The sequence below is a fragment of the Orcinus orca genome, chromosome 6, assembly GCF_937001465.1.
Source record: "Orcinus orca chromosome 6, mOrcOrc1.1, whole genome shotgun sequence".
In the NCBI taxonomy this organism is placed as follows: domain Eukaryota; kingdom Metazoa; phylum Chordata; class Mammalia; order Artiodactyla; family Delphinidae; genus Orcinus; species Orcinus orca.
In genome coordinates this window covers 20,754,350-20,779,453 of record NC_064564.1, presented here as the reverse complement: position 1 = coordinate 20,779,453, position 25,104 = coordinate 20,754,350, and the positions used below count along the sequence as shown (strand labels likewise).

The window sequence follows — 25,104 nt, the reverse complement described above, 5'->3', positions numbered from 1 at the left end:
TCCAGAGCATGATGTGCTGGCTGAGAAGGGGCAGAGAGAGGGTGAGAGAGGAGGTTAGGGAATGCGAAGGTCAGGAAATGGCAAGGATAGTGCAGGTGGATATTGAAAACACCAAGAAGGAACTTCCCTGGTGGCGCAGTGGTTAAGAATCCACCTGCCAATGCAGGGGACATGGGTTTGAGCCCTGCTCCAGGAAGATCCCACATGCCGCAGAGCAACTAAGCCCGTGTGCCACAACTACTGAGCTGTGCTCTAGAGCCCACGAGCCACAACTACTGAGCCCATGTGCCACAGCTACTGAAGCCCGCACGCCTAGAGCCCGTGCTCCGCAACAAGAGAAGCCACCACAACGAGAAGCCCAAGCACCACAAAAAAGAGTAGGCCCCGCTCGCCGCAACTAGAGAAAGCCCGCGCGCAGCAACAAAGACCCAATGCAACCAAAAATAAATAAATAAAATAAAATAAAAAAGTAAAATTAAAAAAAAAAGAAAACACCAAGAATTCTGACGGGGTCGGTGCTAAAGTGACCATGAGCCGGGAGCTCTTCCTTGACCAGTGGTTTTCATTCTGGCCTCTACTCTGTCTGCCTCTAACACTGCAGTGAGCCACAGGGGAGATGGACACCCTTGTCCCCTTCTCCAGCGGGGAACCCAGCTAGCACCTAACAGGTGGGCCCCTTGGGCCTTCTCATGCCCACTGCACACTCCTCGCAGATGGGGGTGCCATTCTCTGGAGTCCCTGCTTGTTGGACTCTGAACATACAGCAGGCTTCAGGGCTCACTCCGGAAACTACTAAGGAAGCAGTTTCCCTCCTAGTAAGGGTGCTTCTCTACCTGTTCATATGCCCCCCTGCTGGGGAGACTTGGTACTTACCGAGGTATCAAACGTTCCTCCAGTATTAGGTGAACGTTTGACGAGTTCAAGGGCTGAAATAAGTTTATGTGAAGGAGGTCCTTAGGGCAGTATCTGTACCTATGTATTGCTGTGTTAGGGTGAGATGCTCTTTCCTCATTTTATGCACCATTTTATGCAGAGGCAAGATTCAAACCCAGGCTCGTATGACTGGAATCTGAGTTTTTCACTAGGTGGTCTTTTCATGCATATGTCTTATTCTTCTAAGTCCTAAGCTCCTTGACAGGGACGTATCTTTTTTTCTTTTTCTTTTATTATTTATTTATTTTTGGCTGCGTCAGGTCTTTGTTGCTGCGTGCAGGCTTTCTCTAGTTGTGGCGAGCGGGGGCGCCTCTTTGTTGAGGTGTGCAGGCTTCTTGTTGCGGTGGCTTCTCTTGTTGTGGAACACGGGCTCTAGGCGCGTGGGTTTCAGTAGTTGCGGCACACAGGTTCAGTAGTTGTGGCTCGTGGGCTGTAGAGCTCAGGCTGAGTAGTTGTGGCGCACGGGCTTAGTTGCTCTGCGGCATGTGGGATCTTCCCGGATGAGGGCTCGAACCCGTGTCCCCTGCATTGGCAGGCAGATTCTTAACCACTGCGCCACCAGGGAAGCCCTTTGTTTTTTTTTAACTGAAGTATAGTTGAGTGTCTTAAACCCATTCTTGGGAGACATGCAGACCTGATACTCCCTTCAGCGGTTAGCACGAGCCCTGCCTAGAACCAGCACTCAGTAAATGCGCGATGATGGGTAACTCAGGCCTTCTTCCCTCTGCTCGTCCTCTCTGGACCCTTCATTCCCGTTCAGACCTCCCCCTGCCCCCAGTCCCACATGCCTCCCTGGGCCCTTCCTCTCACCAAGGAGACCTCTTCCCTCTAAAAATGCTGTAATTTATATCATTTAAGTTGACCATGAAGAGAGCTGGGTTTGTTTAACCCTAAGCAACGGCTCCTTACTAAGGAGATCAGTAAAATGAGACCCCAGGTCTCAAACATACTTTCAACGAGGCTGTGCATTTTAAGTGAGGCCTGGCTTGGGGTATCTGGGAAGAATGCTGACTAGAACTGGCAGATGGCTGTGGACGAGGGACACTTCTGTGCCAGGAGCTCCTTTCTGGAACACTTAACTATTTATAACCCATGGCAAACAGCCTCACGAGGCAGGCAGCGGTCATGGGGCTGGTGGGCGAGACCGGCGGGCGATGTGTGGGCAGCGGTGTCACCTTCTTCCTCCCCCATTTCCCCAGATCATCCTGAACTTCACGTCCATGGACCTGTACCGCAGCCGCCTGTGCTGGTACGACTACGTGGAGGTCCGAGACGGCTTCTGGAGGAAGGCGCCCCTCCGAGGTACCGGCACAGCCCCGCCTTACCTCCTCCACAGCTGCGTCCTTCTTAGAACTACTCACATGACACGCTGTGCATCCTCCCCCCAACACTAGCACTTGGCTACGGGCAGCACCCTAGCATGGGAACCAGGGGTCCTGGTATAGTCAGTGCTGCAGCTTCATCACTAAATGTGTGACTTTGGGCAAGTCTCTTCCCCAGTCTGGACCTCAAGGTCCTCAGTATGGGCTTCCAGGCCTCCCTCAGAGGGTGGCTGTCGGTGTATAGGTGTGGGCAATCACACAGGGTGACAGAGGGAGATGGACAGGCCTGTCCTCTCAGCTCCAGGCTCTCTTCCTCATCTGGGCAATTTCAGAGGCTCTGTTTTCTGTCTGCGAGATGTGGCCTGAGGGTGCCCACAGTGCAGCCTGGTGCACCACAGAGACCTACATTCCTGGCACGGTCGCCCAAACCTGTTTGCACAGGGTGCCTTGTCTCGGGGGTAGGGGAGTGGGTAAGTGGGGGATGGATGGGTCAGAACCACAGGACAGAAGATGCTGTAATGGACACAGAGTTAGAGCCTGAGGAGCTACATGAATTCTTCTTCAATCTGGATGTGAGCCTAAGTAGCTCAGGACCGCTCATTGGCGTTAGAACTTTGTCTCACAGCCCAGCCTCTGCCTGAAGCAGGCTGACGAATCCTCGCTCACCATCTCTTTTTTCCCCCAGTTTCTGATGTTCGAATATTTCTTATTAGTCACCCAAAGCAGCTGTCATTACGACACTTCTTGCTACAGAAGAGTTAGCATTTCCAAGATTGCTGTTTCTTTCTTTTTTTTTTTGCAGTTTCTTTTTCATAACTTACATTCCTAGGCCAGCAGCCTCTGTCCATTGCTGTAAGTTGGGAAACACCCATATTATTACGAACACACACATCAGCCCTAGTCAATTCTTGACTACAAAGAATTCCACAGATGGCCAGCCTCGTCCACTTATGTGGATTCTTGTCAGGTTTTATTTCAAAGAGGACATTTTCTCACCCAGTCCCCGGATTCTGGGATTTATTTGGGGTCCCATGGCATCCCCTGCATTTGAGCAAAAGAAAACTGTTGCTTGTTTTTGGTTATTACTTGTTTGCATGGAGAGCAAATAAGAAAGGATAAGTAGTGATGATAATGCTCTTTTTAAAAAGTAAATAAAACACAGATACTGTTGGCTAAGGTGAGGAGTCACCGTTCCTCCCAGAAACAGACTCCTATCCTTTCCCTCAAGGGCAGGAAATCTTCTAGAGTGGACTCTGGCCCTTCAAGGCCAAACTGGACCTTGGACCAGATGCAGGCCAACTTGAATGTGTGTCAAGTGCAGACCAGGGCCAGAGCCCCTGAGCCCCTCAGAGAGGTGGGGAGGGCTTCCTGGAGGTGCAGCCCTGGTGTGGGAAGGGAGAGGGCCTTGCTTTGGGCCTCACTGCCCCCTGTCCACGCCGTCTGTCCAGGCCGCTTCTGCGGGGGCAAACTCCCGGAGCCCATTGTCTCCACCGACAGCCGCCTCTGGGTTGAATTCCGCAGCAGCAGCAACTGGGTCGGGAAAGGCTTCTTTGCGGTCTATGAAGGTACCGAGGCAGGGGGACGGGGGAGTCAGAGGTGGGGTCCCTGGGCACCCTAGAACCACTCCCTCCCGGCACCCCAGAGGCAAGGCCGAGGGCCCGTGAAGGAGGAAGTAGAGATCCCACTGGGACTGGCCAGGGCTAGGGGCACTGGGAAGCTGGGAATGTGGGTGGGCAGGGCTAGAAGAGGGGGTAGAGGGGCTCTCGAACATTGCAGAGCATTCTGACCGACATCCTCTTTTTCCCAACTCGTCCCCTGTCCCCAAAGCCATCTGTGGGGGAGATGTGAAAAAGGACAACGGCCACATCCAGTCGCCCAATTACCCAGACGACTACCGGCCCAGCAAAGTCTGCATCTGGAGGATCCAGGTGTCCGAGGGCTTCCATGTGGGCCTCACCTTCCAGTCCTTTGAGGTGGGTCAGAGACCCCCAGGACGGCCCACCTCCTGCGGGCTTCCGGGGCTTGGGTCTGGGCCGCCAGGCCTCCTCCTGCTGACGGAGCCCCCAACCCCCAGATTGAGCGCCATGACAGCTGTGCCTATGACTATCTGGAAGTGCGCGACGGACACAGCGAGAGCAGCACCCTCATCGGGCGCTACTGCGGCTATGAGAAGCCGGACGACATCAAGAGCACGTCCAGCCGCCTCTGGCTCAAGTTCGTCTCTGATGGGTCCATTAACAAAGCTGGCTTCGCCGTCAACTTTTTCAAAGGTGCCTCCTTCCCCGCACCCCTACCCCGGCCCACTCCTGTGGCCAACCCACCTCCTTTGTTCCTTCTTTTTATTTTTTAAATTTTATTTGATTGAAGTAAGAACACTTAGCGTGAGGTCTACACTCGGAGCACATCTAAGTGTACAAACCAGTATTGCCGACCAAGGCACAGTGCTGTGCAGATCTCCTTGCTTGACGGAAACTTTATGCCCGCTGATTCATAACTCCCCCCCCCCTCCCCCAGCCCTGGGCACCCATCATTCCACTCTTCAGTTTTATGAATTGGGCTATTTTAGATACCTCATGTGAGTGGAATCATGCAGAATTTGACTTTTGGGGACTGGCTTATTTTACTTAAAATAATGTCCTGAAGGTTCATCCGTGTTATCGCATATGGCAGAGTTTCCTTCTTTTTTAGGGCTGAATAGTATTCCACTGTGTGTCTGAACCACATTTCCTTTAGTCTCATCCGTGGATGGACACCTTGGCTATTGTGAATGGTGCTGCCATGGCTTCATTCGTTCCTCATTCACTCACTCAACACACTGTGAGGGATTCCTAGACCCTGGCGCCCTGCCCTTGAATGTATGGCCTAACTGGGCAGAAAAGGTCCCACTGAAAAACTACATACCTCACTGAGTAAATGACAAACGTAGGTAAAAGTAGCTGACACACGGTAGGTGGTCGACAGAGAATTGACATAACAATTCAGGAGTTGCCAAAAGTTTGTACTGAAGGAGTGTTGGTGAGATGTGCAGGCAGAAGGTACCGTAGGAGCTCAGGGAGGAGACAAGGCAGCGTGGACGTTTTATCGGCGTGACCCTGGGCATTGAGGGTGTTCTGCCCAAGCCTCATTTCCTCGTCTGTAATCTGGGCACAGTTACAGCCCCTCCATCACAGGCTTCATGTAGGGATTGAAGTAGAGGTGAAAGAATGGTACTCAGCCGGGGATGGCGCATGAGAGGCCCCAGTGAATGGTGGTGGCCACCAGCCCAGCCAGTGTGGTCAGAAGGAAGGCTCCATGGGTCCACCTGTCCTCTCCTTCAGGGAACTGCCTGTCCCTTTGGGGTTGTCACAGACAGGATCCCCTGGGGACCGGGTGGGGTTCTGAGCAGGTCACAGCTGACTTCCTCCCCCTGGAATGGGACTGGGGGTGGTCCTAGCAGCCTGAGGGATCCTGGACTTGACTCCCAAGCAGAGGGCAGGAGGAGGGACCCAGGCCCCGGACTGGGAGTCACTGACACCCTTTCCTTACGACCGCAGAGGTGGACGAGTGCTCTCGGCCCAACCGCGGGGGCTGTGAGCAGCGGTGTCTCAACACCCTGGGCAGTTACAAGTGCAGCTGCGACCCTGGGTATGAGCTGGCCCCTGACAAGCGCCGCTGCGAGGGTAAGTGCCCCTGGGCTGCCCAGGACCCTGTTCCCTCTCCCACCCCAAACCCTCCAGCCCGGGTCTCTTCTGCCCTTGGACAGACCCCTTTCCAGAAAAACGAGGATTCCCTGGCACTTTGGTCACTACTCATGGGTAAGGAATACATTGTCTCTTTCAATCCCCCGGAACACACTGTGACCAGGTGTGATGTACTCTGGTTTGGTTTTCATTCTTGTTCTTCTTTTTAAATGCTGATCTTGATTGATTTCATCACCCAGCAGAAGGTCACGATCCACAGTTTGGAAACCACTGTTCTTAGACAGGCACTGAGTTCCAGCCTCTCATTATAAATGTTCCCAGGAGGTAGTGAAACGCTCTCTGGCTAACTGTCTCCATCTCAGCCTGATCTTGCTGCCGGGCTTCTCTCCACTCACCTCTGAGCAGCTCCCTCTCCCTCCGTGCCTCCCAGTCCCTGCCCCCTGGTCCTCCCTGCCTCCCTCCCAGCACCCCCTGCCCACTGGTACTGCCTTTCTGGAGCCCCTCACCCCACCCCCCACCTCTAAGCAGATGCCTGGCCTGTTCTCTCGCAGAGAAAATTGAAGTGACCACACAACTCCTCCTACTCTGAAGACACCCCCCCTCCCCTGCCTCCTTCCCCATAGAGACCACACACCAGCCCCCCAGGCTGGGGGAACCCACAAACCCACTCCCCCTCCTTCATGCACCCCAGCCTGTGTCCATGCCCTTCTCTAGAGCCGGGACTCCTGGTGGGTGACGCCACCTCCCTTGTCCCCCCAGCTGCCTGTGGTGGATTCCTCACCAAGCTCAATGGCTCCATCACCAGCCCGGGCTGGCCCAAGGAGTACCCCCCTAACAAAAACTGCATCTGGCAGCTGGTGGCGCCCACCCAGTACCGCATCTCCCTGCAGTTTGACTTCTTCGAGACCGAGGGCAATGATGTAAGTGCCCGCCTGGGGCTGAGAGACGCAGGGAGGTCTGAGGCGTGCGAGCTCAGCCTGGTGCCTGCTTCCTACCCTCCGAAAGAAATACTCCAGGAATGTAGAGGCAGTGTGTGTGTGGGGGGGGGGGTTCAGAGGAAGCAGGGGAGGCTCAGGGAGGAGGGCCTTGAAGGCCAGGGAGCACGTGGCACATGGGAATGAAGGACGTGGAGTCCAGAAGCCTGTGGGGAGAGGCAGGGCTGGGGGCTTGTGTGGGGAGCACAAGAGGAACTGATGGGGTGGGGTGGCAAAGCAGGTAACTAAAGGCGAAAGGACCCACGGAACAGGGAGCCTCCTCAGGCGCAGGTGGTCAGGAGAGGCTTCCTGGAGGAGGTGGGCCTGGAGCTGCGCTGCCCCACAGGTGTGCAAGTACGACTTCGTGGAGGTGCGCAGCGGACTCACGGCCGACTCCAAGCTGCACGGCAAGTTCTGTGGCTCCGAGAAGCCCGAGGTCATCACCTCCCAGTACAACAACATGCGTGTGGAGTTCAAGTCCGACAACACAGTCTCCAAAAAGGGCTTCAAGGCCCACTTCTTCTCAGGTAACCCCGGACTCCCCAGCTCCGAGCCCCGCATCCCTTTCTTCCTGCCGCTGCGCCCCTGTACTCTGCAGCCCCTCTGGTGCCGGGCAGCAGGGTCTGTCCCCTGCTCCCCCCACTGGCCCTCCACCACCAGGACAGCCCTCCCTGCCTGAACCCCGCTATTCCTGAGCCCTCAAGGCTGTATGGGAGCCGACCTGAGGCCGGGCAGGACATAGGCCTGCAGAAAGGAAGGGAGAGGGCGCTCCAGGCCTCAGGGGCCGCAAGCCAAGATCCGAGAGAGGTCAGGCCCTGGGAGCAGGGAGTGCAGTGAGGCCGGACGCTGCCGCATGCAGAAGAGGAGGGTGTTTGCATTGGACTGTGGGGCAGGTTATCCGGCAGCGGTTGACTCTTTAATCAGAACCAGCACACACCAAATGGGGTCATGCCGGGGCCTTCAGAAGCGATAAGGAGCCTCCCTTCCCTCAACCCCAAAGCCTTCCCACTCCCCCGAGGCCCACGGTGGGGGACTCAGATCCAACCAGCACATGTCTGTTGACAGCTGCCCCATGTAAGGCTAGGGGTCAAGTCCCTTTAAGGGCCCCATCTCCGGGCAGACAGGAGGCCATGGGCTGGCTGGAGCAGACAGTTTGTCGGGGAGCAACCCAGGGGTCCTCATCCCCAGCACGCCTGGTGGACCAGGCATGGGCGGCGGGAAGCCCAGAAACCTCCGAGCGGGTCCACGCTGCCTTCCTTCTCCCCTCCTTTGCCCAGGGTCCTGCATCCTCAAGCCCCCTATGTGGCCGCCCTGCACCCTCACCTGCCCCGCTGGATGCCATGCACTGCCCCTGTGCACTGGTTCCCTGCTTGGTACTGCCAGCCACCCCGCTCTGCTTACAGTGCCTCACAGCCCCTGCCCCACTGCTGGCTGAGACCCTTGCAATGCGACTCCCTCTCTTCCCTGGGCCCACCTGGAACCCGTGTGAGGTGCTCACCAGAGGGCTGAGGGGACGTAACATCCACTCAGGGATGGGCTCGGCCCTGGGGAAACCATTACCTGCTTACTCTTGTCTCTTCCTGCCCTTCTGTTGCTCCAGTCTTGGTAGGGGGGCGGGGCGGAGGGAGACCAGCACCGCATCTGTCAGACCTAGAGCCCAGGGCTCTCCACCCACGGTTACTGCCCTGCCCTGGCCCGACACTGCTACCCTCAGCCCACCCTCAGCTCTGCACAGACGCGCGCGCACACACATGCACACACACACCTGCACACGCACACTTGCACTGCCCCTTCTCACAAGAAACCTGCAGAGGACCCTCACCGCTGGGCATCAAGGTTCAGCCCTCAGGGTCCAGGGCATCTGCCTCTGACCCCCCAGGAGGGGGGCTATTTGGACTTTTGGGACACCCAGCGAGGAGACCATAAGGCAAGAAGAAGAGAGAGCCTGAAGACCTTCAGTGTGACCCCAGCCACCTTCCGGGGCATTGGGCACTGGAGGGTGAGTGCCATCTCCTTGTCCCAGCCCGTGTCCACTCCCTGCTCCTGCCCCTTCTGCAACCCGCATCCCTGGCTCCCAGGAGAGGCTGCCCCCGACCATGGCAGAGCCCCTCCCCGGGCACTAAAGCAGCCCTTTCTCAGGGCTCACAGCGCTCAATACCGCACTCAGCACTCACTCACCCACTCACTCACTCATTGGGCAAGTATTCCTTTTACCCCTACAGTATGCCAGGCACTGTACTCGGTTTTTGGGGTGCAAATACGAGGAAGGCATGGGGGTCAATTTCAGGACGATCTTTGCTCATTCCGTGAGCTGGAACTCCTGAAGCTCCCAGCATAGTCATCAGTGAGTTACTCGGTGAAACCCCAGGATGGGTTGTAGGGTGCCCATCACCCCACATTCTCACAGGGCTTGTGCAAAGGCAGCTTCCACAGGGCCCTCTGTCAGGGTCCCTCACGATGCTCTAACTGAGGAGACCTGGGGAAGGACTTGGGGACTCCACCTCTTGACCTTGGGTTGTTTGGGTCCCACGGGGTCTGACTCACGTGAGAGTGAATTGGAGAAGCAGGGCCATCTGGGAGCCAGTGCTCCAGCCCTTGGGCCCCTCTCCCAAGGGAGACCCGGAACAGGGCCGCCGTTGTCACAGACCCCGCCTGGCCATGTGAATGTCAGCAGGCATCTTTCTACCTCGGGGCTCATCTCTGGAACTCTGTGTGTCCACTCCCCTTCCCTGAATGCCTGCCTCTGTTCCAGGCACACAGTACCCAAAATGACCATGGAGAGACTGGAGAATATGTGTGTGTGATGTACCCGTGCCTGTGACCACGTGTCCCTCTGTGTGTCAGTTTCTGTGTTCATGGGAGAGCGCATGTGCAGATCCACCCGAATGGGAGCAGCTGTGCCTGTGAGCCCTCCTGAGTCCGCAGTGGCCTGCTGATGAGTCCGTGGTCTCTGCATCCACGTGTGTCTGTTTGTACCTGTGCTTGTGTGTGCCTGTGCATGCTTCCTCACGCACAGGGAGTGAGCCAGCGGCGTCTATCCCTGGCACGTGTACACAGGTGGCCGATGGCTGACATGTGTGAGTGTGGTGTCTGTGTGTGAGGGGCTGACGTGTATCCTGTGCGTGTGTGTGTGTGTGTGTGTGTCAACCTGTGGGTCAGTGTCTGTGCTGCCGTGTCGGGCGACGGTACAGGGTGAGGGATAACATGTCTGTGGGTGTGTTGGCGTGAGTGTGTGTCTGTGTCTGTAACACACTGTAGTTGCAGCACCAGGAGAGAGCCGAGCTCTGGATGAGGCCCCCTTCCCATGGACTGCTCCCCTCTGCTAGAGACTCTGCGTCTCCTTCCCCAGCGTGCGGGCCTCATTCCCACCCCCAAGGCCTTCTCCCTGCCGCAGGCTTCCTCCCGTCTGTCCCCTGTCGCTGTGCCTCCTCCCACCCGCTGCCCCTCCGTGGCCTGGCTGCTCCGGACATGGCCGTCCTGCATGTGTGTCCCGCTGCCCCCCAACCGCGTGCTGCCCGTGGACCCCCCTCGGAGCCGGGCCTGGTTTTCACTGCTCTACCTCCCTGGCCCCCGCCCTCCACCCGCACCCCTTGGTCCCTTTTCTCCTTCTCTCTCTCGTTTCAGAAAAGAGGCCAGCTCTGCAGCCCCCCCGGGGACGGCCCCACCAGCTCAAATTCCGAGTGCAGAAAAGAAACCGGACCCCCCAGTGAGGCCCGCCTGGCCTCCCGGACCCTTTGTTACTCAGGAACCTCACCTTGGACGGAATGGGCTGGGGGCTCTGCTGCCGCCCACCCCAACCTCCGCTCTGCCATGCCGGCCCGGCTCCCTCCGGCCGGACAGAACTGGTGCTCTCCTCGCCCCCGCCCCCGCTCACGTGGACAGGGGACTCTCCCTGCCTCCCGCCCCTCCCATTTTGATGGTGTCTGTGACATTTCCTGTTATGAAGTAAAAGAGGGACCCCTGCGTCCTGCTCCTTTCTCTTGCAGTCTGCTTGTCCGTGTGTCTATTTTTCCACTTGTCCGTCTGTCCAGTAAGCAGGTAATGGTAGAGGGTTCCCATGCTGGTCAGCTCCAGACCCCAGCCTCCCTCCGTCCACTTCTCCTTTCTCTCCGCACAGCTGGGCCCCCCTCAGCCACCTCCGCTTGATGCAGTGCCCTGGACCCCCACCATCGCCTTGACCTCCGCTCCCCACCCTGCCTGTGGGGGGGCGGGGGGAGGGTGAGGTGGACGCCCAGCTGGTCCTCCCACCTCCCCTGGGGTGATGCAGCCCTCATCCCTGCACAGACCGGTCTGCCCTTGCTTGTTCCCCCTGCAGACAAGGACGAGTGCTCCAAGGATAACGGCGGCTGCCAGCAAGACTGCGTCAACACCTTCGGCAGCTACGAGTGTCAGTGTCGCAGCGGCTTCGTCCTCCACGACAACAAGCACGACTGCAAGGAAGGTAAGTGCTGCCAGAGCCCCCGGGCACCTTCCCCTGCCCACGGCCTGGGGCCTGAAGGGCTCAGCGCTGCCATCTCCTCCGGCCTCTCTTTGGACTCAAGAAGCTGAGCGACCTCTGAGGTCACCTCACTTTGCCTCCCGCCTAGTGCACGGACCCTCCCCATCCCTCCCGCGCCGCCCCCACCAGCAATATCCAAGCCACACACACTTCTGGAGAGGAGGGGCTGCCCCCAGGCCCCATTGTTAGGCTGTTCTGGTAATTAGTGCTCCTTAAAATCCATGTCCAAGTCTTTCTCTTTGTCCGACCTCCCGCTGTCAGGGACGCAAGCTGGGACAGTGGTGAAGAGCACAGACTCTGGTGCCAGGCTCCCAGCCCTACCACTTAGCCAGCCACGTGCCCTTGGGCAGCAGACTTCCTTTCTCCGCACCCGGGTTTGCTCACGAGTGACTCCTGGATGGTACCAGCACCCTCCTCCTAGGGGCGGGGCGCTGTGATGTGCTCCGAGCAGCGCCTGCCTCATAGCAAGCAGTCACGTATGTCACTGTTATCGGTCACATCTCTGACCCCTGGGGACACCCAGAACAGGGCTGCTGCCTCCCTGACATTGAAGCCCTGCAGATCCTTGGAAACAGCTCTCAGGTCATTGCCCATATCACGTGATACCTCTCTGGATGCAATACAACCCTGGCCTGCTCCCAGTTGCTGATTCCACTGTGGCCCGTGCCTGCTGGGGATGTACTATCCCAGCAGCACAATGTAGACTCGCCTCTGACACTGAGAGTCTGTGTGCCGTTGGGTGAGTCATTTCGGTTCTCTGAGCTTCAATTGCCTCACCCATGAGATGGTCCTACGCTTTAGAGCCCTTGCTTTGAGCACTTAGCACAGTGCCTGGCAAATGCCTCTTCTCACCATTACCAGGTGGACAACCAAAGTACCAGCAAATAAACTGCCGACTAGGATAAACAGAGGTGAAGCACCCAACGGACGTCCCAGGGCTTCCATCCCCATCGCTTCAGGCTCTCCAAATATAGAGTACCTGACTCACGGAGCCCCCATATCTTTTAGCTAGGGGAGACCTTCTTCTGATGTTGTCTAAACTGTATGCCATCTCTGTACTCTCTATGAAAAACAGGGTTTTGCTAAAGAACCCTCAGCATTGACATCAACAAGATAGCAGGAGCAGGTGTAAACCTCCTGGGAAGATGGCCTGTGTGTAGCTCCGACTCACTTTAGAAGAACTCAACGTTTCTTACTCAAGTGCTAGGCTAGTAACAAATCAGTATTTCCTGACCCTCTGTGGAGGGTGTAGCTCTGTGCAAAGTTCTGTAGGGGGTTCAAGAGGGGATCCCTCTGCTCCCGAGGAGACTGCAGTGTAGCTGGGGAGAGAAGTGGGCATGGAAGGAGAAATCAGAGGGTGGGGAAAACTGGTGTAAAAATGGGGTGGGGGGCAGTGAGTGTGGACATGGGAAGCTGAAGATGGGTAATGGAAGCAGCTCATAGCTCAAATGTGGAGGCCAGGAGCTCCACCTGCCTCCACCCGGGCCGCTGGGTGGCCTGCAAGGGCACTGCCCCTCTGGACCCTGGCAGCTGTGCATTCATCCTGTGAGCCTCTGACTATAGGCACAGCTGTTCAGCCTGCACCCCACCCACCCCTCTCTCCTCCCCAGTCCAGCGGTGCACTGGCTTTTCCTCAGAGGGACCTGTCAGATTGGATGATAACGCTTAAGGAGCATCAGCCTTGGAGTTTGTGAGGCCATGCTGTTCCGAGGCAGAAGGCAGATTGCAGTGGATCAAGGAGCCATGAGTAGTGAGAACATGGTGTAGCAAGTTTTCTTGAAGACAAGGAGACAGGATGGGTGGTAGCAGGAGGAGAGCGTTGTTTCAGGATGGGCAAAGCGTAGGAAGGGTTCGTGGCCTGGCCAAGCTGGCAGAGGGAGTGAGCGCGGGTAATGTGTGACATGAGGGTCCCCAGATGGTGGGCAGCAATGAGCTCCAGCTCAAGGAAGGAAAATCCATTCCTGCCCAGGAGGAGTGGCACCTTCTCTAAGACAAGGCAGGAGGGAAGGTGAGCGGGGAAGGTGAGTTTGCCGGTAGGGGTTGGGAAATTGAAGTTGTTCATATCTGAGGGCCCTGCTTTTCTCCAGGAGGCAGGAGGTGAGGTGGTCTGCTGGGAGCGGGGCTGGGAGTTGAGGAGAGGGCCGAAGGTTCGGAGCCGTAGCTGAGGAGGTGAGAGATGGAGCTGGTGAAGGACGAATCCAAAGAATATCAAGGGGTGGGGGCCCAGCCACGCTTGGAGACCACGAATGGGGTTTCCCAAGATGGTGCTGCTCAAGCATGGCCCTTGATGAGCAGTTGGGGTGATGACCCACATGGTCCAGCTGATAGAGAAGCAAGTCAACCCAGGAGGAAGTGTTGGGAGGAAGTGGAAGGGTCAAGGCCATGGAGGCCTCTCTAAAGCTGGAGAGCTGTTAGGGAAAGGGAGGGCCTGAGCGCCCTGGAAGAACAGGAGGTGGCCACTGTGAGGGTGATGTGTTTGTAGCATCGAGAATTGGAGGGTGATGGCGAAGCCTTGGTGGTGAGAGGTGAGAACCCATAGAGCTGAGAAGGTCAGGGGCACGAGGCATGTGGGTGGACCATCCACGTGTGTGTTGACATCACCTAGGATGGTGGCAGGAGTGGGGTGGAGAGAACTGAGTCAGATGCCAAAGTCTTCTGTGGATGTGGAAGCGTGGCAGGAGGTCAGAGGATGCCGGCTTCGTGGAGAGCAGAGGTGGTATGGCCAAATGGCCTCAAAGGTCCAGGAGTGTACACAGGGTGCCTGGGAGGGCTGCTTCCATGGCTGGTGCCAGGTGAGGTCCAGCTTGGAACTGAGCAGCTAGATTTCCCCGGGCTGGGTGACTGAATGGAAAAGAAGTGACGTGAGCTTTCATTCCATTTCTAAGTGGGGGACAAGAGAAGCAAGAAAGCGGGAGGAGGGGAGGGAGGGGCTTCTTCCTTCCTTTCTTCATAGGGGCCATTGGAGCACTGGGGTCCCTGCTGATCCCCTTCCCCTCACTCACCTCTCCACAGCCGGCTGTGACCACAAGGTGACATCCACCAGCGGCACCATCACCAGCCCCAACTGGCCTGACAAATACCCCAGCAAGAAGGAGTGTACCTGGGCCATCTCTAGCACCCCCGGGCACCGGGTCAAGCTGGTAAGGTGCCCGCTCCCCACCCCGCTCCTCCGTGCCATCTGCGCATCACCTATTTCCTGTCAGCTCCAAAGCCCCATGTCACTCAGCACTGCTCAGGGCCATGCAGGCTGCAGGCTGGTGGCCTGGCTGAGCCCACAGGGCTGCCATCCCTGTGAGAAGCCCAAGTCTGGTGTGGACAGAGGCCCTTTCCCAGCATACAGTGGGTTTGTACCTGCCATCGCCTCATTCCTAGGTCCTCCCCGTCTCCCGTCCACCAGCAGTGGCCACTGCCCCGGTGTCCGTGAACTGGGGTCCGGGGGCCTTGGTTTGGTGCCACCTGTGGCCCACGCCTCCTGCCCCGGCCACATAATTCCTAATTCGCTGTCCTCCCCCATGCCCTCCAGACCTTCACGGAGATGGACATTGAGTCCCAGCCTGAGTGTGCCTACGACCACCTGGAGGTGTACGACGGGCGTGACGCCAAGGCCCCCGTCCTGGGCCGCTTCTGCGGGAGCAAGAAGCCCGAGCCCGTCCTGGCCACGGGCAGCCGCATGTTCCTGCGCTTCTACTCTGACAACTCCGTGCAGAGGAAGGGCTTCCAGGCGTCCCACTCCACAGGTGAGCCCACCGCAGGCCAGGGTGGGAGGCAGCCGGTGCCCTGTGTGGTCATTTGTCCTGGAGGCATCTGCTGATCCTGGTCTCAAAGGCAGGCCCTGGGCTCCAGTCGGAGGTTTACAAAGAGCTCCTGAAGACACAGACAGGCCCAGCCCCTGGCCGGGTGGACAGACAGCATGTCCTGAAGGCCAGACCAGAGGGGCAGAGACTCAGCCTCCTGGGCCAGGGAGAGGAGGTCCTGATTAGGGGTGCGAAGGTCAGAAAGAAAACAGGGCGGTGACAACAGTGGGTAGAGAACCAGAGATGGGGAGGGAATCCCCTGGAGTCCCCAGAGGTAGGACACTTGTCTGTGCGGTAGGCCACCCACATTCTACCCCCCCAGATTCACGCGTTCATTCATTCCGCAGACATTTGTTAACACGTGGCAGGTACGCGGCAGCATCCTAAGGGCGGGTCACAAAATGAACGAAGCAGGGCTTCCCTGGTGGCGCAGTGGCTGAGAGTCCGCCTGCCGATGCAGGGGACGCGGGTTCGTGCCCCGGTCCGGGAAGATCCCACATGCCGCGGAGCGGCTGGGCCCGTGAGCCATGGCCGCCGAGCCTGCACGTCCGGAGCCTGTGCTCCGCAACAGGAGAGGCCACGACAGTGAGAGGCCCGCGTACCGCAAAAAAAAAAAAAAAAAAAAAAAAAATGAACGAAGCAGACAAACCTCTCAGTCCTTGAGGGGTTTACTCTGCATTTACTTGTTCGTTTATTCAACAACCTTCTACTGAGCCCTGGACCCTGCAGGAGACTCAGAGGGGCACGGAGAGGTGAATCAGGCATAAGCCTTTCACCCTGCCCACACGGGAACCCACAGCCTAGGGGAGAGACAGGACACGGACAGATAATTACAGCAGGAGACAAAACACGCTAAGGGCCTCGCTCTGGGTGTGAGGTGATGGGTCATTGCAGGCAGGGGAGGAGCCCAAGCACAGCCACAACCCCAGACAGCTCTGGGTGTACACAGGTGACTGCAGGTCATTTAGTTTGGCTGGAGCAATGGGCGTGTGAGGACAGCAGTGAACTGGGAATGATGTGGCTACAGAGAAAGGCTGGAGCCCAGTCCTGGGAGGCCTGGGACATCAGGCCAACGGTGACCGCTGGGGGCTTGGCAGGCTTCTTGTGGGTCTTAAGCTACCTGTTGGGGAGGCCCCAGAGCTGATGGGTCCACAGTCCCGCTCCTCCCTTTTAACTCAGCCCCTGACCCAGGCCTCGCCCATCCACACCCCACCCGTGAGCCCAGGTGTCCTGAAGGCCAGAGGGCGTAGGAAGGGGTGGACGGGATGACCCTGCCCTGCCTGCTCTCGTTTGCCCTTCCCAGCACAGGGTCACACACTGGAGGCCCGGAACTCCATCTGGCCCTCAGACCTGCTCTGTTTGGCCCACACTGTGTTTTTTAAAAACATGAGCCAACGTTTAAAAATTAGGAGTTTTCGCATAAAATCCACGAGTACGTCTTCTCGCTTAAGAAAGGGAACTCAGGCGACACAGGGCCCACATTCTTCCGTGATAGCCATCAGCTGGAGCAAATTAGCAGCAACCTCTTTCAACAAGCGTGCTCTCCCTGGGGCCTCTGCTCAGAGCGGCCTTCCACCCACCACGTCCCCGGGCCTCCGCGGGCATCTCTCCAGAGGGAAAGCCACAGAGCACTTGTTCCAGGCCAAGGCCTGGGCCGGGTCCAAACCCACCTATCACTAGCCATGTGGCCTCGTCCCAGGGCCTCCATCCGGCCAGGAGGCCTGAATACGGGGAGGGACAGTGCCTGGGCCACAGCCGTGCTCGGGGTGGGGGGGGTGGCTGATCTTGTGTCCCCCTCCCCCCTCAGAGTGTGGAGGCCAGGTGCAGGCAGAGGTGAAGACCAAGGACCTTTACTCCCACGCCCAGTTTGGCGATAACAACTACCCCGGGGGCGTGGACTGCGAGTGGGTCATCGTGGCCGAGGAAGGCTATGGCGTGGAGCTGGTGTTCCAGACCTTCGAGGTGGAGGAGGAGGCCGACTGCGGCTACGATTACATGGAGCTCTTCGACGGCTACGACAGCACGGCCCCCAGACTGGGGCGCTACTGCGGCTCCGGGGTGAGACCTGCCACCCCTCACCCCAGCGCAGGGACCCAGCGCCTCTGCAGGCCGGGGGTCCCGGCGCGGGGGACAGCCCCTGCCTGGCACATTGTAGGAGCCAGAGACCTACAAAGTGGGTGGTCGCTCACAGAGGCCCGCCCTGCCCTGGGCCATCCCCACCCAGGAAACCAGGTCCTTTCTGGTCAACACAGAGGTTCCTGCAGCCTCTGGGATAGGCCCTGCCCTGACCCAAGCCTGCTCAGCACCAGTTTGGTTGGGTCTCCAAGGTAGTTTGCATCTGGAGAGGAGGATGGAGTTCCCTCTGCCCTCTGATTCCCTCGTCCCAGTCCAAAGGCAGCTGACCAGGGCCCGGAATGAGGGCAGAGGTTGGGGCAGGAGCCAGAGACCAGGACTGAGCTGAGTCGTGCTAGGCAGTCGTTCCGGCGGAGCCATAACAATACCCTCATCTCTTCCACTGCCCATTTCTTTTCTTGGTGAAAGGCCAGCTGGCCCCAAAGCAGATACTGATGCCGCTGTCCAAGCAGATACTGAATATTACCTCTTGGTCCATAAAATGGCACTTTCAGAGGCAGTGGGCAAAAGTTTGCTCGATGCGGTTTTAACTAAGGCCACAGGAAAACCGCAGAGGTGGGTTTATTTTCCTCCAGGCAGAGCTTGTGAGTTCTTTTGTTTTTTTCTTTTTCTTTTCTTTTTAATCCTCTCCTCCTTCAGTGAATGTCATCTTCCCCTCGCCATTCCACACACACACACACACACACACACACACACACACTTTTGCACATGTACTCACACTCATATGCACACTCAGACACGCCCTCCTTCCCATCACTTCCCTGGTCCCCTGCCTCTCATGGCCGTGCTCCAGGGCTGCCTGGGTGCCCCAGGAAGGGTTAAACTTCCCAGGAGCAGCAGTAGCTGCTGAACCCAGCATTGGCCGGTGGAATATCCCCTTAGGAGCAGAGCTTCAGCCTTTGTCAACTGGCAAGGGCCGGGCAGGGCTGGGACAGGGTGGAGAGCTGGGGAAGCGGAGCACACAGCCCCCCTGCCTGCCTGGCTCAGCCGCTCCAGGATCCCCAGGCGACCAAGCTAGTGCCCCCTCCCCACTTGACTCTTTGTGACTCCCTTGATCTGACACCTTTGGGTGAGTCACACACCAAATTGGGTGTCCCCAGGTGGCGTCTTCCAAAGACTTCCATCAGGCTGGAGCAAACGGGAGGGGACCTGGGGAAGGAACCCAGTTCCGTCAGGGCTTCCTGGCATGGTTGCTGGAAATGTCCCCAAGGTTTTCGGAGGGCTTTGAGGGCCAGGGCCTCTTCGTGCTGATGCTCTGTGGGCGGCTGTCATGCTGAGGGCCTGCACACAGAGGTGAGGAGGGGCTCGCAGGCGCCTAGGAAGGGGCATCACCCGGAGCTGACCATGGCCCGCATCGGGGGAGGGCAGGAGCGTGGTGGCCGAGTCCGGGTCTGGGGGACCCAGCTGTCCTGTATTCTCCAAGAGACAGCCGGGACAGCAACAAGGCGGCCACTCAGACAAGCTGCTCCCTTTCCCAGCTATCCTCTTTCTGTTCCTGCCACCAGCCCTTCTAGGCTTGGAGAGCAGAGAGCTTCTGAGGGAAGCCAGGCCCAGCGGGGGGGCAGTGCCTTGCCTAAGACTTCACAGCTAACTAGTTAGTAGCAGCGCTGGGTGTGGAATGAAAGTGTAACTCTGCACTTAAGACAAGCTCCTCTACCCCCTGCTACCTCCCCTCCTCCAGGCACCCCATTAAACCCCTGCTCCTGAGAATCCTCCTCCTGCTTCCAGGCGCTGGGGGAATCTGGCAGAAGTCGGGAGCTGCCCGCCTTCCTCATAGCTGGGGAACTCGGGGAGGGAAACGGCAGCCCTGCCCCTGGTCCTCAGTCTCATGCCCACCCCTTTCCTCTGTCAGCCTCCCGAGGAGGTGTACTCGGCGGGAGATTCTGTCCTGGTGAAATTCCACTCGGATGACACCATTACCAAAAAAGGCTTCCACCTGCGATACACCAGCACGAAGTTCCAGGACACGCTGCACAGCAGGAAGTGACCACTGCCCTCACACGGCGGGGACGGGAGGCCCGCTGCCCTCAGTCAACTGAGCCGGACAGCGGGGGCTGGGCAGAAGGCGGGACCCCGTCCCCGTCCCCCAGGTGCCAGGACCTGCGGGCCAATGGTCCAGGTGAGGCAGGGCGCTGGACTCCTACATGAGCCACTGCCCCACGATCCCTTCCTCCCTTGCCCCCGCCAGGAGTGAAGGGCCAGGGCCAGGGAGCCAGAGCTTTCCCTGAGACACTTGAAGTGGCCATTCCTCTCTGGGGGCCCAGCCCGGTGGGAAAGGGTCTGTCACCGGGACCCGCCCACCTTCCCTGCCCGTCTCTACACGCTGTATTGTGTATGGCCGGTGGCATATCTTCATTGTAATGTACATTTCCCACCCCTTCTCCAACCCTGATTTGGTTTTATTTTAAGCCTCCACTTCCCCCTGTTTCCTGGGGCGTGAGTTTCCGTACATGTCCCACAGGAGCCAGGGTGGGAGGATGAAGGGGAGGGAGTGGGGCAGCAAGACAGGGCTTCTCTCAGGCCCAGTGGCTGGTCGGCCACACCAGGGCACCCCAGCCAATAAACCGAAAGTGTTACAGCCAGTATCCTGTGCCAGGTGCTGTCTGGGGTATGGGGCCGGCGGGCGTGGGGTGGCTCGTCTCACTCCAGATGCGCAGGCTTGCTGTGTCTGGGGCCGGCCCCCAGCCAGGACACCTGGCCTCACTGGCTGCCCTTCCTTCCGTCAATTCCAGGGCCCCAGAGGGTGGGATTTCACGGTCAGGCACACACAGATACGCCTCGCACACGTCAGCCTGCAGGCGCCCCACGTACACACACTGCTCGAAGCTCTCCCACACAGCTGAAGGGGAGGGACATTCTGCAAACAGGCTGTTCGGTGAGGAGGGAGGAGATATGTAAAAGGGGATGGCGTGTGTCTGTCCATCCAGTGTCCAGCCGGGTCTTCTGTCTCTGGGTCTGGGTGTCGGGCTAGGGGAGCCCACCAGGACCCAGAACACCAGCACCAGCCAGAACAGATCCACCAGCTGGCCCCCAGCGCCTGCCCTCCTGAAGGTCGGACCCCACGTGCTGGCCCCTCGGATCCTTCTCTCCTCAGTGAGACAAGAGCCAGATGCTCGGCAGCCCCTGAGCAAACGCTGCAGCTCTGGCCTCCTCTCCCAAGGGGACCCATGGCTGTGTCTTGTCCGGCTTCGTCCTTCCTGCCATTGCCTTCTCCCTGTCCAGGCAATAGTGAGGCACAGACCTGTCTCCCCCAGGCCAGCTGGAGAGAAACTACATCCCCACTCCTTCCCTTCAAAGGAGCCTCTCTCTACCCTTTCTCTCCGTGGATCTCACAGGGAAAGAAAGCCCAGAGAGGACCCAGGTTCTCTGCCTGGACTGGCCACTCCCAGGTTCCAGTGCGAGCAGGCAGCCTGTTTCAAGCCCTGGGGCTCCCCGAGAGCCTTCGGGGGACCGTACGTCTTTTACTGGCCCCAAACTCCTTCCCGTTGCAGAGGCAGATGTTGTGCCAGCTGCTGTCTGGACTATGTGGGGGGACCGACCCCCAGGGAGCAGTGCGGCACGGTGCATCTCATATTGGTCCTTTAGGCAGAAGGCAGCAGTGGAAACCAGACACACGGCTAGTATCTGATGTGCACGCAGGACCAGCTCCCATGGTCAGGCTGCAGCCTTCTCTTCTAGTCCTGAGCGCAGGTGAGGGAGTGGGTGCTGGCCGGAGGGCCAGCGAGGTCACAGGCTGTGATGCACGGCCACCCCTCCACCTCCTCTGACCAAACTGCTCAGGACAGCTCAGAGGGCCGTGAACAGAATAGAAAAACCCCCAAACCGTTGGAGCGGCCCAGGCATCTCATCTGGACACTTTGCCAACACACTTGGCCTCTGCTCCATGGCAGAGTTCGTAGTCAGTGGTCACAGCTCTCCTCACCAGCCCTGCAGGTTCCTCCGAAGCTCAGAGCCAGTTTACAAGCCACGTGTGCCAAGAGAGTCAGGATCACAGCCCCGTCCAGACTGCGGGACTGCGGCCCAAGAGAGTACCCAGTCCTCCCCGACCCAGATCAGGGCCCCTGTGAACAGCAACAGCACAGCCGGAGGCAGCTCAGGACTGACCCATGCAGCCACCCTGGGCACCCGTCCCAAGACTCCATCACCACCGTGGACTCGGGCCCCTCTAACGACTCAGGGGCCCGTGCTGGTGGGCCCTGCCGGTCTTCCCTGGGCCCATCTTCCCAGAGGCTGCCTCTGGGCGCTGCAGGCTGATCAGGAGCTGGCTGCAGGCCATTGATACACATCCCAGAAGTTAATGAATGTGTTCTCCAGACCCGGCCTACCCTCACCTTCTGCCTACTTCAGGCTTCTAGACTAGATGACCTCCAGTGCAGCTGCCCAGCCGCTCAGGTGATTCCACGTCAGGGGACGGAACCCTTCCTCGTCCAACTGTCTCCAAGTCCCTGAGGTTTCCTGGGTCCTGAGTGTGTGGCCAGCAGCAGAAAAGCTAGGATGGACCTGCTCCAGACTGCGCTCCCAACCTGGTAACCAGGTTAAGATAACCACGTACCCTGGAGCTCCGGCCTCCTCCCTCTGGGCGCACCTCTCTAGCCCTCGGAGGACAGGACACCAGCCCTGGCCTGGCGGTCAGGAGATCTGGCTCTGCCTTGCTTCGCCCTATGACATTGACCAACTGTCCCCTCCCTGGGCCTCTGCTCCCCAGCCTATCACCTTTCCCCAGCAACCCTTCCTGTCAGGGTCTAGTCTCCAAGAGCCAGAGGGCAGGGCCACGCTCCTGAGGCAGCTGGGGGCTTCCAGGGCCAACTGTTGGCTCAACTGTAAAAGAAAGAAGGTTGGATGCCCTGCACTGCCCCCTCAGTCCTTTTTATCCCTCTCCCTCTCCCTTACCCCACATTCTTCTCAGTAGGTTGTGAGAAGGTTATAAGCTTGAATGCAACACAGCCAGTTTGGGGCTTCCCTGGCGGTCCGGTGGTTAAGACTCCGCGCTTCCACTGCAGGGGGCACGGGTTCAATCCCTGGTAGGGGAACTAAGATCCCACATGCTGCACGGCACGGCCAAAAAAATTTTAAATAAATAAAAACATAGCCGGTTTTGAATACAAGCTTTCCCATTTGGTGGCTCCATGCCCCTTGGTGAGTCAATCAACTGCTCTGAACCTTGGTTTCTTCATCTAGATACAGAGGATGATAGCACAGTGTTTCAAGAAAGGAAGAGATAGACTTTGGAGGGAGCCTGTCACAGCGCCTGGATAATAAGCTCTCTGTAAATGGGCCTTCTTTTCCTGTCATCTGCCAAACAATTCTCCAGTTCCTGGATGAAGCTCTTCCTATGCTAAAAGGAAACTTCTGGGTTCACCAGTTTCCAGTCGTGCGTTAGGAGTTTAGCGCAGAACTACATGTGCCAGAGAGGGCAATGCTTAACCCACAGCAAGGCGGGGCTTGCGGGGCAGCGGGGGACATATTTCTGGCTAGCTGGTAGCCTTTCTGGGCACCTCCCAAGTCACACCCTGTGCTTGACTGTCCCTACACACAAAGCTGATTCTAGAATATGTGAAAAGATTTGCTGCCCCAGTTTGCAAAAATAGTAGTGCCTGACTTGGGGAGAGGAGTAAGGAGGGGAGAAGGAGGCCAGATGTTTTCCCCCGAGAGTCAGAAGGCCCACCCCCTCACTGACCAGCCTGCTTCTCCTGCTGCAGCCCCCTCCCAGCCTCCCAGCCCTCCCCTCCCCCATCCCAGGAACATCTGGTTCCAATCTCTTCCAGATGCTGTGGCCAAGCTGTTTTATGGCCAATCACCTCAGCTCAGCTTCCTGAAGGCCTCCCTCCATTTCGGGGAATGGTCCCTCCTCGTCCCTTTCCTTGGGACCTTGGCCACCTCTTTTCCTAACATGGAGAAGAGACACATATTGAAGCCAAACGAAACCGTGAGGGTCCTCAGAACTGGCACCTTCCTTCCCACTTCCTTGCGGGGGTGGGGGGGGCCTGTCATCCAGCCAGGATTAAAAGAAAGATGCTGTCCCAGAAGGAAAGGAATGGATAGGGAGGTATGGGTGTGTGTGTGTGTGTGTGTGTATGTGTGTGTGTGTGTGTGTGTGTGAGTGAGGTATGAGTGTATGAGGCTGTGCCTATATATTGGGTGTGTCTGTGTTTGTGTCTGCACAGCAAAATATCCCACTGTAACCTGGAAGTGCCCCTTGGTGGCCACCACCTCATTTTCCCTCCCTGTCTGCACTAGCTAACTCGGGGCCCCTCTGCTGGACTGGCAGCTGCAGCCCAAGGTTGTCCCTTACCTTGCAGCTCTCTGTGGCCGCCAAAGCTGTCTTCCATATCCAGCCCAGGGAGGCGGTGTGTGTGTGTGTGTGTCTGTGTGTGTGTGTGTGTGTGTTTATGCACACATAGACCTCTCTCCCTCCGCCAGGTCAGATTAGAGGGACACAGGCCAGAAAGGACCCTGGGGCAGACTCTGGCAGATGCCCTGACCCAGCTCTATCTGACAGGTGCCTGGAGCTGCCCAGGGCTGGCCCAGTGCCGGAGAGCGGCCATCTGGAGAGAGGAAGGAGGGGCAGGCTCTCTGGAGGAAACCTGTATGCAGCGCCCCCCCACCTCAACTGGCTCCTTTGTCCCCCACTAAGAGGACCCTGGGAGCCAATCTCTCCTCCTAAGAAACCCAGAAGGGTTTTGCAAAAGGAAGATTGAAGCCTGTGCCTCTGGGGGACTCTGAAAACCCCTCAGCTGGTGCTGGGGGGTGGTCCTGCCCAGAGGCGGAAGGATGGACCCTGGAGGTCACCCCCCATCCTTAGAGTCCTGGACTCCAAATATTCCCCACTACTCCTTCAAAATAAGCTTCCTTGGCATTTTTGGCTCCACAGCCCCCCCTGGTGTTATTCGGTAACTAGGCATGGCCATGGTCCCCCAGAAGCTCTGAGGAGACCCTGGGGTGGGCCACTGTGTCTGAGACCTGACCCGCCCCTGTCTTACTGTCCCAGGTGGTCCCTGGCATACACTGGGGAGACAGGGCAGTGAACTGGAAGGATTCTAGCTTCTGAATCAAATCCTGGATATTGTTGCCTACTGGCTGTAAGACACGGGCAAGGCTTTTAACCTCTTTGTGCCTCAGTTTCTTCATCTGTTAAATGGGAATCATACGGTGCAGGGACATTGCGAAGACTAAAGGAGCTGATGTGCGTGAAGGCACCTGGCTGGATGCCTGGCACGTAGTAGGCCCTCAGGAAGTGGCATTTGACCTTCAGCTTTCCTTCCTAGTGCAAGGAGGCTGTGCCCCAAGCTTTGGATGACACATGTTCATTTGGCCCTGAGCCAGGCTGTGTCAGGGAGGTGACTCTGTTTTTTCTGGAGCTTTTCCACTCCAGCAGAGGATCATTTTAATAAGTCCATAATAATAGACGCAGAGGTGACTCAGATCTGCAAACGAGGAGCCCTGCTGGGGAGCGGACACTCGGGCTCTGGGGGAGGGAAATTCAGTGACATCTGAGTCTGATGCAGTGGTAGGCTGCTGCAGTGGGAAGGGCTCCAAACAGGGGGCCTGTTGACCTCGGCTAGGCCTCCAGATTGCTACAGGTTGTCCCCTAGGAGGCCTCAGTTTCCCCATCTGCAGAGTGCATGGTAGTGCCAAATTGACCTCCAAAGTCCTTTCCAAGCTGGAGATGTGGCTCTGCTTTCGGAGCCCTGCCTCTCACAGTGAGATGTGGAACAACCTTGATGGTTCCAGGTGGCCTGTCCTGGGGGGCATCCTCATTGGAGCTCTTCT

General features: G+C 57.9%; 2 protein-coding genes across 5 annotated transcripts in view; both read left to right on the top strand.

Moving 5' to 3' along the window:
- Positions 1-19,919, top strand: part of BMP1 (bone morphogenetic protein 1) — a 40,726-nt gene extending 20,807 nt beyond the window's left edge. For 3 of the 4 annotated variants that reach the window (XM_012533338.3, XM_049710917.1, XM_033429692.2), the window contains 12 exons: positions 2,133-2,235; positions 3,704-3,820; positions 4,083-4,228; positions 4,330-4,525; positions 5,789-5,914; positions 6,695-6,855; positions 7,256-7,436; positions 11,225-11,350; positions 14,420-14,547; positions 14,931-15,144; positions 17,009-17,259; positions 19,187-19,919. In XM_012533338.3, coding sequence (XP_012388792.1) covers positions 2,133-2,235; positions 3,704-3,820; positions 4,083-4,228; positions 4,330-4,525; positions 5,789-5,914; positions 6,695-6,855; positions 7,256-7,436; positions 11,225-11,350; positions 14,420-14,547; positions 14,931-15,144; positions 17,009-17,259; positions 19,187-19,321 — 1,884 coding nt within the window. In that variant the 3' untranslated portion in view covers positions 19,322-19,919. Of the gene's footprint in view, positions 1-2,132; positions 2,236-3,703; positions 3,821-4,082; positions 4,229-4,329; positions 4,526-5,788; positions 5,915-6,694; positions 6,856-7,255; positions 7,437-10,533; positions 10,772-11,224; positions 11,351-14,419; positions 14,548-14,930; positions 15,145-17,008; positions 17,260-19,186 lie in introns of those variants that run through there. The other variant, XM_033429691.2, reaches the window with a different exon arrangement.
- LOC125964641 (uncharacterized) lies at positions 7,592-10,539 on the top strand. Its single transcript, XM_049710918.1, is given in 3 exon segments — positions 7,592-8,678; positions 8,680-8,738; positions 8,740-10,539. Coding segments are annotated over 3 exon segments (1,206 nt in total). The 5' UTR covers positions 7,592-8,039; the 3' UTR covers positions 9,248-10,539.
- Positions 19,920-25,104: the final 5,185 nt, after the last annotated feature.